Source organism: Sinocyclocheilus rhinocerous, unplaced genomic scaffold (assembly GCF_001515625.1).
Source record: "Sinocyclocheilus rhinocerous isolate Xijiao unplaced genomic scaffold, SAMN03320098_v1.1 scaffold1470, whole genome shotgun sequence".
NCBI classification, from domain to species: Eukaryota; Metazoa; Chordata; class Actinopteri; order Cypriniformes; family Cyprinidae; genus Sinocyclocheilus; species Sinocyclocheilus rhinocerous.
This window is the reverse complement of record NW_015652166.1, coordinates 138-17,481: the sequence shown is the minus strand read 5'-3', so window position 1 is coordinate 17,481 and position 17,344 is coordinate 138. Positions and strand designations below refer to the sequence as shown.

The 17,344-nt window shown below is 36.7% G+C and overlaps 1 protein-coding gene across 1 annotated transcript; it reads right to left on the bottom strand.

Moving 5' to 3' along the window:
* Positions 1-9,010: 9,010 nt before the first annotated feature.
* On the bottom strand, positions 9,011-16,336 carry LOC107713911 (classical arabinogalactan protein 9-like). The gene is made up of 3 exons (XM_016519560.1): positions 16,069-16,336; positions 12,680-12,749; positions 9,011-9,924 (listed from the first exon to the last, which is right to left on the bottom strand). The coding sequence occupies exons 1-3, from the start codon at positions 16,089-16,091 to the stop codon at positions 9,376-9,378; spliced, it is 642 nt and encodes a 213-aa protein (XP_016375046.1). The 5' UTR covers positions 16,092-16,336; the 3' UTR covers positions 9,011-9,375.
* Between the last annotated feature and the right edge of the window lie 1,008 nt (positions 16,337-17,344).

Genomic DNA, 17,344 nt, shown 5'->3' with positions numbered 1-17,344 from the left:
AATCTAGCCACATATTTGTTTAGAGCTGTTTAAATGGTGCTTGATTTCTCTCCTGATTCAGACCAGACCACTTTTTAACTGGAAGAAGCGTTATTATGGATTATGGATTTTAGTTAAAAAAAACGACTTGATGGATTTGTTTCAGCTTTTGTCTTCTCCAGATGTTAACTGATGGACTGGAGTGCTGTGGATTACTTGTGGATTATTGTGATGTTTTTATCAGCTGTTTGGACAAATGAGGACTTCTGATGAAAAACAGGAGCCGTGAAATTCTGCGAAACACAGATTTTACACTGAAGAAAGTCACACGGATTTGTGTTGACGAATAAATGGTAAGCAAATGATGACCGAATTTGCATTTTTGGGTAAACTACTGCTTTAAATTGAATTTTCGAATTAAAAAATGAAGTTTCACATCAGGATAACATGTTGGCATGTTTGTTCTTGCATGATAATAATCACATATTTTCACGTCACGTGTTCAAATAGCTCTATTTTCTCAGTCAGCATTTGAATTATATGGTAAATTTGAGATGAATTCTCTCTTTTGTTTCTGAAAGGCCATTGTGAAGAGATTTAGCCTTTGACACGGCAATGTAAATGTTTATTTAGCGAGTGCAGAGCCCACCCTTTGCTCAGTGACTTCACACAGAAAGACCTTTCACTGCCCGTCTCTTTCTTTAGCTCTTCTTTCTCGTTCCTCTCTTCTCTTTTTCTTTCCATTCCCTCTCCCAGAAAAACTCTTTCTTCCTTCCTCATCTCTGCTTTATTACTTCACTCCAGGCCTCTCATTCCCTCTATCTGTTTTTCTGCCCTCTCTATTTCTGGAGTGTGTGTGTGTGTGTGTGTGTGTATGGTTTAAACAGTGGTGTCTTTCACTGCGCTACAGCGTAACTGTGTCACACCCCCAGAAAGCCCCTTCGTTCCACTCCTCTATTTCACTTCCTCTCCTCCTCTTCTCTCAGTTCCCCGCTGCTCACACACACACACACACACACACACACACACACACACAATAAAGTACACATAACTACAGTTTATCATTCCTCCAAATAGAATGTTGTACACCCAATAACATCCTGAGATATTTAATCCATAATAAAACACACAGTCTAGTTTACACATCAGAACAAGATAATTAAACTGATCATGGAGAACAAAACTGCTTGCAGAACTGAAAGAAATCAACGTTTATGTACAAATGAATAGTTTTAGTTGACTCTCTCCATCTGTTCATCTCGAGGTTTTCACCTACTTTGTGTTAGATGCCATTTTCTCTGAATATGCAGGCCTACGTATCAATAGAAATAGGGACCATTGACACAGAATGTGATTTTGCTTTAAAACATGGGCAGTGGAATGCTGTTAAACTCGAGCAATCTTTTAACTTGAGTTTTTAGAATGGCGTGTCGTGTGCAAGATTCTGCAAAATCACAATGGTCAAACACGTCCATCTAGTGCATGTTTACATAGAAAAACAATGGAAGAGCAACAATGTATTCTGTGTGAATGGCCTCATAATATGTTGAATATCTAATATAAATATTGGCACATGGGATCCAAATAAACAATAAACAATAAAAAAAATCTGACTTTCTCAAGTCAAGTTAAATGATTTTAAAATATTTCTATAGCACTTTTCACAATACACTTTTTTTTTTTCAAAGAAATGATGTTAATGTTTATAATAGGGCTGTCCCACTAATAGTCAACTAAACGTTGAACAGCCTTAGTCGACTAAAATTCTATTATTCGGTTAGTCGCAGAACAAAAGCTGTCTGTGTCTGTAATGGGAAGATCGTTAAAGGATGGTCCTTGAGGTAATTACAGCATATTGGGCAGGAAATGCAAATGTTCACCTATCATTCATCCACCTCAAATATGGCTTACCATCGAAACATGTTAGTAGCAACTTTACACGGCTGTTTGCTCTAATGTTACCCTAGATTAATGTGTGTTATTAGGCTCATATCCAAGTGGTTGTGTGGAGAGTGGAATCTGTTAGCGCTGTTTTGATATCAACAAGATTTCATAAAATAAAGAAAAACAAACAGGATGCACTTTCCGCCTTTCGTCCTGGTCTCCGTGAACTGGAGCGCATCACAAAAATGAGCCGAAACTCAGCCTATAGGCTACTTGCCTCACAGGCATGCTAAATATATCTACGGAAAGTTTGAAATGTCTACTTTAAAATGAACCAATTCAAACCGAAAACAAAAACTCTCTGATTAACTATTAAACTATCTTTATTAATATAAATGTGCGATTATTCGAGAAAAATCTTTAGTCGGGGACAGCAGTAGTGTATAATATCGTTATTTCATGCCTTATAGTTGCATTCAGCAGATTACAGCTGAGCAATAATAGAGTTTACATTTTGCAATGATAAACGCAATCAAGAAGTTTCAAGTGACTATATATTTATTTTTATATTTACTACATTTGCTGTATAATTTAAATGGCACCAGGCGAATATACTGTATGTATGCAGATAAAGTTGGACGTATTTAAATATCCAACTTTATATAATGAGCTGTGCCATAATATAGTTACGAAAAAATAAAAAATAAATAAATAAGTACATAAAATAAAAATTTTGAGGGTGATAAAACAATTTTTAAAGACATGCATTAAATGGCAGTCATTTTATTTTTCTGGTGTTGCTACAGTACGTAGCTACTAATAGGACCAACTTAAAATGAGGGAGATTACTTAAAAACCTTAAACTTAAAATATCTTATCTTCAAATTTGCATGACCTTTCATAGTTATGACTTAGAAAATATAAGCGTATAACCTAAACAACAATAACAACAACTCGCCAGAGTCTACTTGTGGACTTGTTTCATACATGTTTCCCTAAAAATGTGACTGTGCTGACAACAAGTATTTTTGAATATTTACATTTCTGTTTCTTGAGTTTAATCATAGTTTAATCTATAATATTAAGGAAATTAAAGTGTGTACGAGAGAGAGAGAGAGAGCACATGGTCATCAAGTGTTCAGAAGCTCCACTTGCAGTCAAAACATGTGAGTTTGTCTTTCTATGCCCAGTAATCTCACCGTCCCCTCAACACACACTCCAAACTACAGAGATAAACACACACACATACTCTGCTATGTAGAACTTTTCCTGGGTTCCACCTCCATCTGTGGCATTTTAAAGCTCGGTTTCAAACCAAAAGTCCTCAGTTATGTGTTGCTGAAAAAACTCTTAGCAACCAATTCCCCATAAAAATGACGGATTTAACCTGTAGGTCCCTTGGGGAATCAGTGGAAATCTAAGGCAATGGCTGAACATGTCATGTGACTGATAACTTGTGATTCATATATTGCTTGCAAAGGGTTTTTACACAGCAATTATAATCTACCCTTACCAAATAAGTTTTCTTTAAGTTAACTTTACATCATACTTTAAGTATACTACTATGTCACTATTTAGGTATTAATTTGTATATATTTTGTTACATGAATATCTGAACATACAAAACATCAAAAGAAAGAACAGGGTATCTGCTTGTAAACAAAAACATTTTATTCTAGCTTCATGCATTCTCTTTTTAAACATTTGAATGTGGGTAAGTTTTATAAAAAAAAAAATAGAAATAAACAAGATTTTGAACATAAAGCTGAAAAAAGACTAATTACCAATTAAACCAATTAGACCAATTAAAAATATTAATTGGATTCAGAATGATAATCAAAACGTAGGTAAAGTCGATCAACACTCCAAAGCTTGACAGTCATTATTACCTCTTCATTGGTCGACATTTTATTCCATAACGTTACACAGTTTTGATGCTGTTTTATGTCTGATGATCGTGTTAGAATTCATGTGGAAGCATCTGTTGTTTCGGTTTGTTCTTTGCTTGTGTTTTTTACTTTCCTATTTTTTAGTTTAAAGAAGTATACTAATAGCACACTTGAATAAACTTCTTTTTCATAAGGGATAGCTCCATTGTGCTGCATTGCACATCTCACTTGCAGCGAACACAAGGAGTGAGAAATGTTGTAACTACGGCAAGAGCATCTCCAACGCTGTGTTATGACAGAAACTGTTGTGAAATGCTTAGCATAAACTCTTAGGTAAGGGCGAGAGATAAGATGTTGTAATGCATCTTAAGGAATCCCTTGCCTCAGGGATTTTTGGCCCAAAGATACAACTGCTTAAATTCACGTTCCCTTGTGAAATAGAAATGCACTTTAGCATACTTTTAAATCGAGTACTTATATACTTTACAAGAATATACCTAATTGTGAACTGCACGTAATGTTTTCAGATACTTCATTGCATGATAACTGCAATTAAATGAAAATTTATAATAGTTTACATGTTAGTCAGCACATCAAAATACGTGTACTTCTTTAAAACATGACTAAAGTTTATTAAAACATAATGATTTAAAATGTACTTTAAAGTAAAACATTTAATTTGACTTTGCACTTTTAAAAGTGTACTTAAGTGTGTTAAGAATCATAGTCATTAAAGTATCTCTCTTTAAGTAAAGTGGCCTTTTATTTCATTAATGTTATATTATATTATCTGCAAGTACAGATTATTTAAAAATACTTGTGCTGTCAAACGATTAATCGCGATTAATCGCATCCAAAATAAACGTTTTTGTCTGCATAATATGTGTGTCTACTGTGTATATTTATTATGTATATATAAATACACACACATGCATGTATATATTTCAGAAAAATATGTTATGTTTATATATTAATATATATTTATTTATAATATAAATTATATGAATATAAATATAGACATGTAAATATTTTCAAAATATATACTGTATGTATGTGTATTTATATATACATAATAAATATACACAGAACACACATATATATTATGCAAACAAAAACTTTTATTTTGTATGCGATTAATCGCGATTAATCGTTTGAGTGCACTAAAAAATACACTACTAAGATTTTAAGTACACTACAATTGCACATGCAATAAAATTAAGCATACTTATTTTTCACAAAGGATCATTTGAAATGACAGAACTGACATTTTCTCTTGTCCAGTGTGTCCTTCTTTCCTTCATGAAACACAAACGTAGATGTTGCACATAATATACAGTACCTGTACATACAAAACTGTCTATTGTAATATACCTGCACATACAACTGTCAATTTATATATTTTTATTCCTTATTTACTTGTTCTATTTTTTATTATCTGTGTTTTTTGTTCTGTCACTGTCATTCTGTTACACTGTGGAAGCTTCTGTCACGAAAACAAATTCCTCGTATGTGTAAACATACCTGGCAATAAAGCTCATTCTGATTCTGATTCTGAACAATGTCACAGATGCTCCTTTCCAAAGTGGATGGGAACCAAAAAGCACAAAAGCAATCCATATTTTGTGCGCATATGAAAATAATAGTGGCTTGGGATGACATGAGGGTGGGTAAATTGACAAAGATGTCACATTGTGTGAATTATCCAAACACAGAAAACAATTACAGCTCAAGCAAACCTGCTAGCAGAGCCCTCGCTCAGATTTCAGCACTTGTTCACGACCCACAAGATCGACATATTACCGGGGTAACACAAACACTGACAATGTGTCTGAAGTAATCCTTCTAAAAGCGAGTCACTCGTGTCTGCTGTGTGTATCACGCCACCAACAGCAGGAAACGGCTTCACCACATCAACTTGACCGCCGTTCAAAAATGACTAACTCTGGTTTTGAGAGCTCACATGCTGCCGCTGGAACGGCTCGGAGATGTATAATATAACTACCGCCCAGGCTGATCCTGGAAAGTTGGATTAAAGGGAACTGGGTGATTTACGATTTGCAAAGAATCTGGCTCTAGTCAGCGTTCGCCAGGGGAGTGAGAACGAGGCTCAGCTCAGATGAACCAAGTCGATCTGGAAGGCAAGTTGAAGAAAAAGACTGTTGTGGAGTTTCTGAGAGACGGAGAGATGGATGAAGAACCGGCTCCTGGAATAAGGTGAAATCCATCCCTTTGACATGAAGAACGTGCTTTGGGATGAAAGTGTTTGATGAAATCTTTCAGAAAATCAGCGGTAATTACTAGTGGCTCGGATGAAGCACTTTCAGCAAACTGTGGTTAAATCTGGGAGGTTGATGTAAAGCTAAAGAGCTTCTCGAGTTATGTAACAAGGGACTTTCCAATGGGAACATTTAGCCATAATCAGTGCAAGTGAAACATTGTCACTCTACACCAACCAGCATATTTAAAAGGACAGTTCAGCCAAAAATTAAAATTTTATTTACTCTTCCTCAGGCCATCCAAGATGTAGGTGACTTTTTATTTCAGTAGAAAAGAAAAGAAGATTTTTAGCTGAAACTGTGCTCCTTGGTGATTCATAAAATGCAAGTCAGCGGCTACCATCAATTTGAGAGCCAAAAAAGCATATACAGGCAATAAAATATAACACCCATGGCTCCTGATGATATATTGAGGTCTCACGAAGCAAAACAATCAAGAAACTGAACATTATTTACAACATTATTACCTGTAATCCAGAGCCTCAGGCAAATGGTCTGGAATGATTCACGAACAAATCGTTCTTTTGAACCGACTCGTTTAGGTGAACTAGATGAACCAGTTCACCAAATCGGACTGATCGTCTGAAACCGATCACGGCTCGAGCAGCAGATCTACATGTTACTCAATCAAAACTCACTTTCAGATGCCTGACAGTCACTCCGACTGGCGATGAGCCGGAATAGTAGCGCATCTGATCCTGTGATGAATGAACTGATTCAGTGCTCCAGTTTCAGCAGCAGTCACTGAACTGAGGAAACAGTTCGGCTCGGACCAAAGAGCCGCTGATACAAGCATGTTTATATGCTTTAGACATGTAAAACATCCACATTTCACATCTTTATTGTATAATATAACAATATAATTGCGTATAAGTGACGTGATTATGTAAACAAACTGAGTCGGTTATTTAAACCAGTTCATTGAAACGAACTGTCCAAAAGAACCAGTCTGTGGAATCAGAAAGAATTAGACTCAAAGAATCAGACTTCCCCATTTGCCCGAGGATCTGGATTACAGGTAATAATTTTGTAAATAGCATCTAGTTTCTTGTAGAGACTGATGGTTTTGCTTTATAAGATCTCAATGTATTGTCAGGAGCCACGCGTATTAATTTTGTGTTGCCTGATATGCTTTTTTTGATTCGGTAGCCGATTACTTGCATTTTATGAAGCACCAATTTTACAGGTTTCAGGTAAAAATCTTCTTTTCTGTTCTACTGAAGAAAACAGTCACCTACATCTTGAATGGCCTGAAGGTGGGTAAACTGACAGCAAGTTTTCATTTTTGTGTGAACTATCCCTTTAAAGCTAAAGTGTGTCATTTCACCAAACAGAATAGCAAAAGCATGAGATTTCCGAATCCTCTCGTCATGCACCACTGTTCGGTTAGTCCTGCTCCAAACTCACACCATTGCTGGCTGAGTGGATCGTCTGAGATCATTCCCAAACACATGCAAACTCCATTTTAGAAGTTGAGGTCATTATACAAATGGTAAATATTTGGTATTAGAAAGTCTAAAGCAGGCTGAATGAGATTCAACTCTGATTAGCCCATTTACAAAGCCAGTTAAAGGAGCCACACATTAGTAGCATTTAATTTATGTCATTTGCAATAGTAGTTGGGTTTTTTTGCACCACAACAGTCCCAATTTAGTTTTTCATGAGAACTTTCCATCCTTTCTCTGACCCGTAAAATTAATCATGCTGTTTTTGCTGCATTTGACAAATGACCTCTGTTATGACTGGCTAACCTCCGTGTCCCAGCTCTCGTTCATTAGAGACAGCCAAGTTATAAATACTGAAAAGAGACAGATATGTAAATATGACTATCATATGTCTATGAGTTCTGAAGGTTATGAATAGAGTATTTCTACATCAAACTATGTTATTTGCCTTGTGAAAAGAAGTGCACTTGATTGTACTGAATGTGCACTTGCAGTTAAAAAAAATCTTTAAAGTATGTTTTTAAACACTGTACTTACAGATTACATAATATTACTTAAATAAAAGGTCACTTAAAAAGGGGTCAAATTATGCTTTTTTAAAGATCATTATTTTGTGTATTTCGTGTAACAGAATATGTTGACATGCTTTAATGTTCAAAAAACACATTATAATAAAAGTTTTTGTTTACATAATATATGTGTGTATACTGTGTATATTGATTATTTATTTATATATATATATATATATAAATACAAACACATGCATGTATATATTTAAGAAAAATATGTTATGTTTCTATATAAAATATATTTATATATGATATAAAATATAAAATATAATAACATGAATATATAGATGTATAAACTTAAATATTTTCAAAATATATACTTTATGTGTGTGTATTTATATATACATAATAAATATACACAGTACACATACATATAAAATGTAAACAAAAACTTTTATTTTGGATGCGATTAATCACGATTAATTTTGATTAATCATTTGACAGCACTAATTTTTAGTTGTGCGATTGGGTCTCAACGTACTTATTTCTTCAAGTTTTATATCATTTCAAAATACACTGCCATTCAAAAGTTTGGGGTCAGTATTTGTTTTTGAAAGAAATTGAAACTTTTATTCAGAGAGACAGCATTAATAGACCAAAAGTGGAAGTATTTAACATTTATAATGCTAAAAAAGATAAATGCTGGAAAAAGGAAAATGTATCACGGTTTCCACAAAAATATTGTGCAGCACAACTGTTTTCAACATTGATAATAATCAGAAATGTTTCTTGAGCAGCAAATCAGCATATTAGAATGATTTCTGAAGATCATGTGACACTGAAGACTGAAGTAATGATGCTGAAAATACAGCTGCGCATCACAGAAATAAATTACAGTTTATAATATATCCACACAGAGAACAGTTATTTTAAATTGTAATAATATTTAATATTATTACTATTTATATTGTATTTTTGATCAAATAAATGTAGCCTTGATGAGCAGAAGAGACTTCAAAAACATTAACAAACCTTACGAACCCCGAACTTCTGAATGGTATAGTGTAATGCTGATATACTGAAGACTCAGATTATTACACAATATATGTAGCAGTTAGAAATGTTTGTAATTACATGAATATAGAAAAAATGAATATCTACATTCACAATGCACAATTTAAGCCTATATTGGCCACTAAAAGCCTTGAGCATGTGCAGTAAAGGACAAAGCGTTGCCCTTTTACTCAAGCAAGCAGCACTTTCAGACTGTATATTTTAAATTTAAATCACAACCTATTGTTGGACATATTGCCATATTTATCATGCAACCCAAGCTATGAATGAGTATGCGAATGTAAACAGGAAGGTCATCCCTAGCGGCGACCAGTCCTGCTCACCTTCTTACAGATGCTGGATCCCTATTGGTGGAAACCGACCTCCTGCTTCCACTGCCTACAGCTCTGCCGTGATTGGGCGACCGTGCGGGAACTCTCCCGTAGGGAAGTGAAGCGGATGAGGAAGGTGAACGGTACACTGAAACCGGCTCCTGATTGGGTGGGCCGAACTGCACTGGAGCAGCGCCGTCGGCTTCGTTTCGGTAGAGTGGTAATCCAGGATTGGGATTGGCTGGGAGAGGTGGGGAAAAGTAAGGAGGCATCTCAGCGCCCCCTGCTCCAAATGGAGGGGGCTCGTTGACGGGATACAAGGAGTTGTAGTAGGGTCTGACCGCAGAGATCACAGGGGTGTTGTTTGGGACACCTGGTGGAATGTAAGCCGGTCGGTTCCACATAAGAGGCGGAGTTTGGGGAGGTGGCATACACGGTCTCCGCCTCTCAGACACGCCCACTCCGCAGCTCTGAGAACACTCCACCCACTCGCTCCATGGACCCCACACTCCTTCAAGCGCCTCCTCTTCTGCCTGACGAGACTTTCGTCCGGCCGCCTGTCAGAGGAAGGCCTCATGATTAGTATCCCACATGCAGCATATGCACAATACTGATACTGTATATACAGTGGGGTCCAAATGTGACCCTGGACCACAAAACTAGTCATAAGGGTCAATTTTCTGAAATTGAGATTTATACATCATCTGAAAGCTGCATAAATATGATTTGCATTGATTTATGGTTTGTTAGGATATGACAATATTTGTCAGAGATACAACTATTTGAAAATCTGGAATCTGAGGGTGCAAAAAAATCTAAATATTGAGAAAATCGCCTTTAAAATGGTCCAAATGAAGTTCTTAGCAATGCATATTACTAATCAAAAATTAAGTTTTGATATATTTACGGTAGGAGATTTACAAAATATCTTCATGGAACATGATCTTTAAAATCCTAATGATTTTTGGCATAAAAGAAAAAATTATAATTTTGACCCATACAATGTATTCTATTGCAACAAATACACCTGTGCTACTTAAGACTGCTTTTGTGCTCCAAGATCACAATTATATGAAAATCTGGGATTCAAAATCTCATTTCTTTTGAAGCCCAATGCTATTTGGATCATGCTGGAGAATATGATCATCGGGTTTTGTTCATATAGCTCATATTGCTATACTGAATGTCATTCTCAAAGTCATGTTCATTTCTGAATTTACCTTTTCACTCAAATTTTTGTGCAGATAATGCAATTTTTGCATTAAAAAATCATAATAATTTAGAAACGTTTCAGACTCAGACCCTGCCATCCACATGCACAGCTGTAAAAACAAACATCTCAGACAAATGCACAACCACAAAACCAGCCCGGGTGCATAAACTGAAACCTAATAGCAGCCGTAATTAGAACTATTTAAAAAGAAGTCTGATCAATATCAAATTACATAGTGCAAATCACAAGATTAAACAAGCAAAGCATGAACAATTGTTTTGAAAAAGAAAAAACAGAATAATTCCCCAAACCACACCCGACAACATTCAAGTTGAAACACATGTCCTGTTCTATCGTGCTTGGTGATGAATGACATTATGACTAAGAAAGAGGCATTATTAAACTAATGGCTTGTGCTGCATTCAGGAAGAGGCTGGACTCTGGAGTTCAGCCCAGTGCAATGACATTCTTTACAGTGCTGGACGCAGATTTGATCTAAATCCAGTTACTTATATAACCTCATTTCATCAATCAGGAGCGAAGAATTCGAGTGTCTGCAGGGCAGGCAGAGGTAGAAGGGAAGAAAGCAACAAACAAAAGAATCCATTCAGTTCACAAAAAAAGAGAGAGAAAAAAGGACAAGAGAACAAGGCCTGTAATGCACCTCTGATCCTGTCTAAACTGCCATCAAGGTCACACAACGCCAGCCTGTGTCTGTGTGTGTGTGTGTGTGTGTGTGTAATGCAGGTGACATGCACTGATAGACAGACAGACAGACAGACAGATACACTCTAAAATATGCTGGGTTAAAAACAACCCAGCACTGGGTGAAATATGGACAAACCCAGCGGTTAGGTTAAATGTTATTAAAAGCTATTAAAAATATTAAACGTTTTGTTTAACTCAACTATTGCTTAAAAATTATTATATTTCTTGCTTAGAAATGAACGCAAAATAGGTTAAATGAACATTTAATAATATGTTCAATAAATGAACATTTATTAATAAGTTATAAATAATAATTAGCCTAAATAATAATTTTTTGTAAATTGCTTATTAATAAATGTTCACCTTTTGATTATTGCTGATGCCTCTAGTAATTACGTGTCTGATTTTTAATTTACAACCTATTTTGGGTTCATTTTAAACCAGCCATATAATAATGTTTAAGCAATAGTTAAGTTAAATAAAACTACTGGGTTGTTTTTTAACCCAGCATTTTTTTTAGAGATGGATGGATGGATATAGATAGATAGATAGATAGATAGATAGATAGATAGATAGATAGATAGACAGACAGACAGACAGATTGTTTTTGGAGCTGCATTGGCTGCAGAAGCCAGTATAATCTGTGCATGTGTGTGATTTGCTGCCTGTTATAACATCTAGCATGCAGCGCTGTTTGAAATGCAAGGAAAAACAACAAACTCATTTCTAGTTTTCTATGGCATTTGTCTTTGAGTATTTCTACAATAAACTGTTGTTGAAATAGAGCATAACAGTGTGCTGTAAAACTACACACGCACATCAAACTCTCAGCGAGAGTCTGCCACTGCAGCTCCTCCTGTAGCTTCATACAGAATGAGTTTTTTTGAGAAAGTAAAAATGCACAAAGTTTCCTGTAAGGGGTAGGTTTAGGGGTAGGGTTGGTGTAGGGCAATAGCACATACAGTTTGTACAGTATAAAAACCATTACGCCTATGGAATGTCCCCATAAAACATGGAAACACAACATGTGTCTGTGAGTGTGTGTGTGTGTGTGTGTGTGTGTGTGCTTACTCAGAACATGTGCATAACTGCTCACTTGCTTACATGTGAGTGTGATTTTTTCACACCAATGCCCAATCACAGCCACATCTCACATGCTCCCAAAGGACAACCCCACATCAGAGGCCAGATGACCAAACAATGGAAAGATCAGCTCATGCGGCCTGATTTAATGGTCAGATCCAGCAGTTTATCTGCACTTCTCTCAGAGCCACAGAAGACTCATTCAGCTGGTCCACAAACATATGGCAACACTCTGTCAAGCACTTCTCTCTAATAGTAGAGTATGCACATGTAAAATCTTCATCATCTTCATCATCATCATCACTCACCGGCTTCTCTGCTTCCTCAGCTGTTGTTAAGGACAGGACAGCAAACACACAACACCAAAATGCACACAATCTGCGAGGAAGAGGGGAAACACACATGAAGATGAGCATTTAGAAGAAGAAGAGTTCAATTTCAGTTGAATCATGTTGTGATATTAAATTATACTGCGATAATGAGCCGCTATATTAACACACGATGAGCGCTGTAAATTATAATGTCTACGGTCTACAAGAGGCTGATTAGATTAATCTCTGGACAATTAGGAAAATGTGTTAACAAGCTGATGGATACAAATACTTCCCAATGGCTTTCCCAGAATTCCTCCTGACAGGCCGTTCCCCACCCTGGCAGTTCCTCTGGATATGACTTATCCTCAAAACATTCCCATATCAACCACATTCATAATGCAACGCCTTTAACCCACATGCTAAGGTTCTGGTTGGCGGCTTTTCATAGTAAACATACTTCACATTGGGTCTTGTTGATATGTCTTGTCCTAATTTTAAGAAAACTGATTTTAAACAAAATTCCAAGTTGATTCAATATAACATATTTCGAATGATAAACGCTAGGTTACTTCTGTTTGAGGCCCCGGGTATAAAACACACCTGAAATGGTTAAACGATGTTTTCCTTGGGTAAAAGTAATCTTGGATTATCTTGTTCTTTATTCTGGGTTAGCAATCAATTAATCCAGAATGGTCAGGTCAAAATTTCACATTATACATAGTAACTTTGCTTAAGGCCTGTTAACACCAAGGATGATAACTTTAATGATAAGTAGTATAAAGTTTTAATTATTGTTCTAATTCTGAGAACAGAGAAGTCCACATCACAACTGCAGCATGTGCTTATAATAAACAGAGCAATGCAGAGCACTAGCGTGGACACTAATTATGGTTATAGTTAACTTTGTAGTTATCTTTCTTGGTGTGAACGTGTCTTTAACTTGGGGTAAGGACTCTTCTGAGCCACTTTTCACACTTAGCATCACTTTTAACCTTGGTTTATGAAGCAAAGCGAAACAGTGCTAACCCTGAATTGTGGTGCCAAGGATATACAGTACAGTACAGTGTGAAACTGTTTAGCAACAGACAACTCATAAATAAGTGTCTCAGTGTTTAAGCCATTAAATACCCATTAGTGGTTAGGTTCAGTAGTTCAGCATTAATCGTGGAATTAAATAGATGGTGTTATGTATGAGCCGATTAATATGACGACACTGGACAAGCAGTTAATTACGGTGTTTACAGGCACATCATTTTCCAATGATTCTGTGTAAGTCTTTAAAATGTTGGTAAATAAAAACATTTGTACAGAATTACAACAGAATTGTTTGGACATGTGCAAATATAAAGGAATGTTCAGTTATGAATAAACAGTACAACTACATATTTCAGCTGTTTTATTCAGATTTTAAGAAACCAGACTATTGGCTCAATCTGATTATGGAAACCATGACATTTACATATTCAGAATATTTACTCAATATTAACTTTTTATTGACTAGTATGCTTGTAATGGTTCCACAAAAAGTCTTGATAAACCGTTTCAAAATGATTAATTACTAACTCAAAGTAACATTTGAACAGTGTAAAAGACTGAACAAAATCATGTTTACTCAGTTAAACCTGGATTAGAAATATCAAGGTTGTTGTATTTTTCATGTTATTGGGGCCAAATCGACCCCAAACAGAAACAATGTTAGGCTACTCTCCTGGATAACAGCCATCAAGTTTCTGAAAGTACATGTGTAACCCCTCTCTCCCAGGTCCTCACCGCCACACCTCGTTCTTGTTCCGAGTGGGTCTTGAACCTGGGTCTCCGGCATCTCCGGAGGCGGACGCACTAACAAGGAGGCTAAAGACTGCAGCCTCTAGCATCAGTCGCTAGTGCGTGTCTTGAGATCAGGGGAGTGAGGTTTACCTGCACAGCAACTACTCGCTGGCCTCTGTTACACTCACCCCCCTAAACCTCACTCCCATCCGGGTCACGGCACCAATGTAGGCATGGGAGGCGGACGCACTAACAAGGAGGCTAAAGACTGCAGCCTCTAGCATCAGTCGCTAGTGCGTGTCTTGAGATCAGGGGAGTGAGGTTTACCTGCACAGCAACTACTCGCTGGCCTCTGTTACACTCACCCCCCTAAACCTCACTCCCATCCGGGTCACGGCACCAATGTAACCCCTCTCTCCCGGGTCCTCACCGCCACACCTCGTTCTTGTTCCGAGTGGGTCTCGAGCATGGGAGGCGGACGCACTAACAAGGAGGCTAAAGACTGCAGCCTCGACCTTTACCTGCACAGCACCTACTCGCTGGCCTCCGTTACACATGATTGCTTAGCGCAACATCTGTATGTGTTGTATTAATTAGGTCATTTTATAGTGAACATAATGGGTTAATTTCAAAATCCCTGTTCTACAGCACAGAGGTCTATGGGACCCAAACACTTAAGCAATCTGTCTCAAGAGAACGTGAGGCTTGTTTGTACCAATAATGTTTATCTGCCTGATGAGTTTCCACATCATCTGTGGTTTACTATTAGTATTTCAGAACAGTGTAAAATGATGCATGACATTTTGAGTGCAGCCGCAGACCCGTAATCACAGACGTGGGTTAAAGCGGCGCGCCACGGAAACCATGAGGACAGCATCGGGCCAGAACTACAGAGTCCCAGCGCGCTCAAGACCCCCCGCCTCTGGCCACGTTTTTCACCAACTACTGGAGAAACCTGCATCCCCAAACAAGAGCTTAAACGCGCCAAATAATCCGAAAGGAATGTTCGGATCAGAATTCGAACCACTTCATTAAAATGAAATCGAAAACGGCCTTAAATTGGATGCAAAACAACCCAGTCACAACCTGCTGCGAGTGACTTTTTCCTTCCACTTTTAATTACTTATTTAAAAAAATGTGTCGAAAAACGTATAAATCATGCTTTAAAGTAATTTAGAAGATGATATTAAAATGCTCTAATCAAGACTTACTGGATAGGCTAGCTACGTTTGGGAAATTTCAAGATTCAAACTTTCATAAACATAGGCTATACCTTAACCTCACATGAAGAAATGTGCTGTAAACTTATTTTGCTTCTTTGAGCCAATTATGATCTATTCGAAATTATGGTAGGCTACATAGCATTAGTATTCCTTTAGAATTTTTGACGTATAGCCTATAAGAAACATGCATACATTTATGTGTTTATTAGTGTTTATGAATATGTATTTGTATATCCGCAGCCGCCCAGTCCAGCAGGAACGGTCTACTGTAGTTCTCGTGGTTGTGATCGAGCCAGACTCGAACCCGTGGCCAGCGGCAAGAGCAAGAGACTCAATGCACACTTAACGTCTCTCCATCCGATACAATGATGCGCAAAAGTCAGAAAGCGTTACCTGCTCACAGATGCAGTCATCATTCTCTGCTCACGGATGCGTTCTTCTGCGTCAGGTTTGTGGAAGAAACAGAAACAAACACCAGATCCGCGGAGCTGCTTGGCGAACTGTTCCTCGCTTCTTCAGACTCGTTCTCTACTCTGTCACACACACACACACACGCACACACACACATACACACACACACACACACACACACACTCCCACTCCCTCCCTCCTCTGGAGTAAGAGAGGGAGGGGTGTAGTTTTTTCCCCTGTCGTTTACCCAACTGTTTTTGTCCTTGTGTAAATCTGGTGTGACGCTGGACAGCCACACAGAATCTCTCTCTCTCTCTCTCTCTCTCTCTCTCTCTCAAACATATGATTAAATCAAGAATTAATGTTGATTTTAATTATGACAAATTGATGAATGCAATTAATGTTTTTAAGATTGAATGGTGTTGTGATGTTGGCTTGTGTTATGTACTTAATGAGGAGTTGTTTTTTATACACGAGCTAAGATAGTAATATAATGGTTTGTGTTAATTGCTAAAATAATTGTTTTTAAAAAAGTGATTGTAAAAAAATCAAAAAATATCTCTCTCTCTCTCTCAATTCAATTTAAATAGCCTTATTGGCAAGACAAAAATACATTTTGTATTGCCAAAGCATTAAGACAACAAAGAAAATGGTTTTGGAACATCTGAACATTATTTATATATCATAACTAATATGTAATATATAACGTGTATGTCATATATATACACACAGATACGTAGGGGAAAAAAACATTACAGTACAGAAGTCATGCAGCAACTAACAGCACTATTAATAGTTCATAATATTTACTTTCAGTATCGCCACTATAGGGTTAGTTTTCACTCTGCTCACCCCAGTTTTCTCAGGATTATTAATGAAAATCCATTTCTGTACAAAAACTTCAAGACTGCATTGCAGGTTATTGCTCGGGAAAACATTCTTGAGCACACACTGACCTTTTGAACAGTAATGGGGCATGTTGTCACAACATATGTTGGAATAATGGAACCTGCAGCAAAATATAAACAGTAAAATAAATATAAAAACATAGAAAAATATGAATATTTGAATAAACGTTTAATCATGTATGAAATATGAAATTATTTATTAACATTATAAAACAAATATGGAAAAATAAAGAAAAAAAAATATTTAAAAATAACATTATATAAAGGTAAATTACAATTATTTCTCTCTTTTTTCATTGTTTCAGTTACTATATAAAATTAGCTGAAAAGTGTAGTTTTTAATGGCAGGT

Bases quoted from the DNA above. Each gene is read 5' to 3' on its own strand.
- LOC107713911 (XM_016519560.1), bottom strand. From the start codon at position 16,091: ATGATGACTGCATCTGTGAGCAG. The intron at 12,750-16,068 runs GTAACGCTTTCT...TCTTCCTCGCAG, and splicing joins ATGACTGCATCTGTGAGCAG to ATTGTGTGCATTTTGGTGTT. The intron at 9,925-12,679 runs GTGAGTGATGAT...TTCCTCTGACAG, and splicing joins CTGAGGAAGCAGAGAAGCCG to GCGGCCGGACGAAAGTCTCG.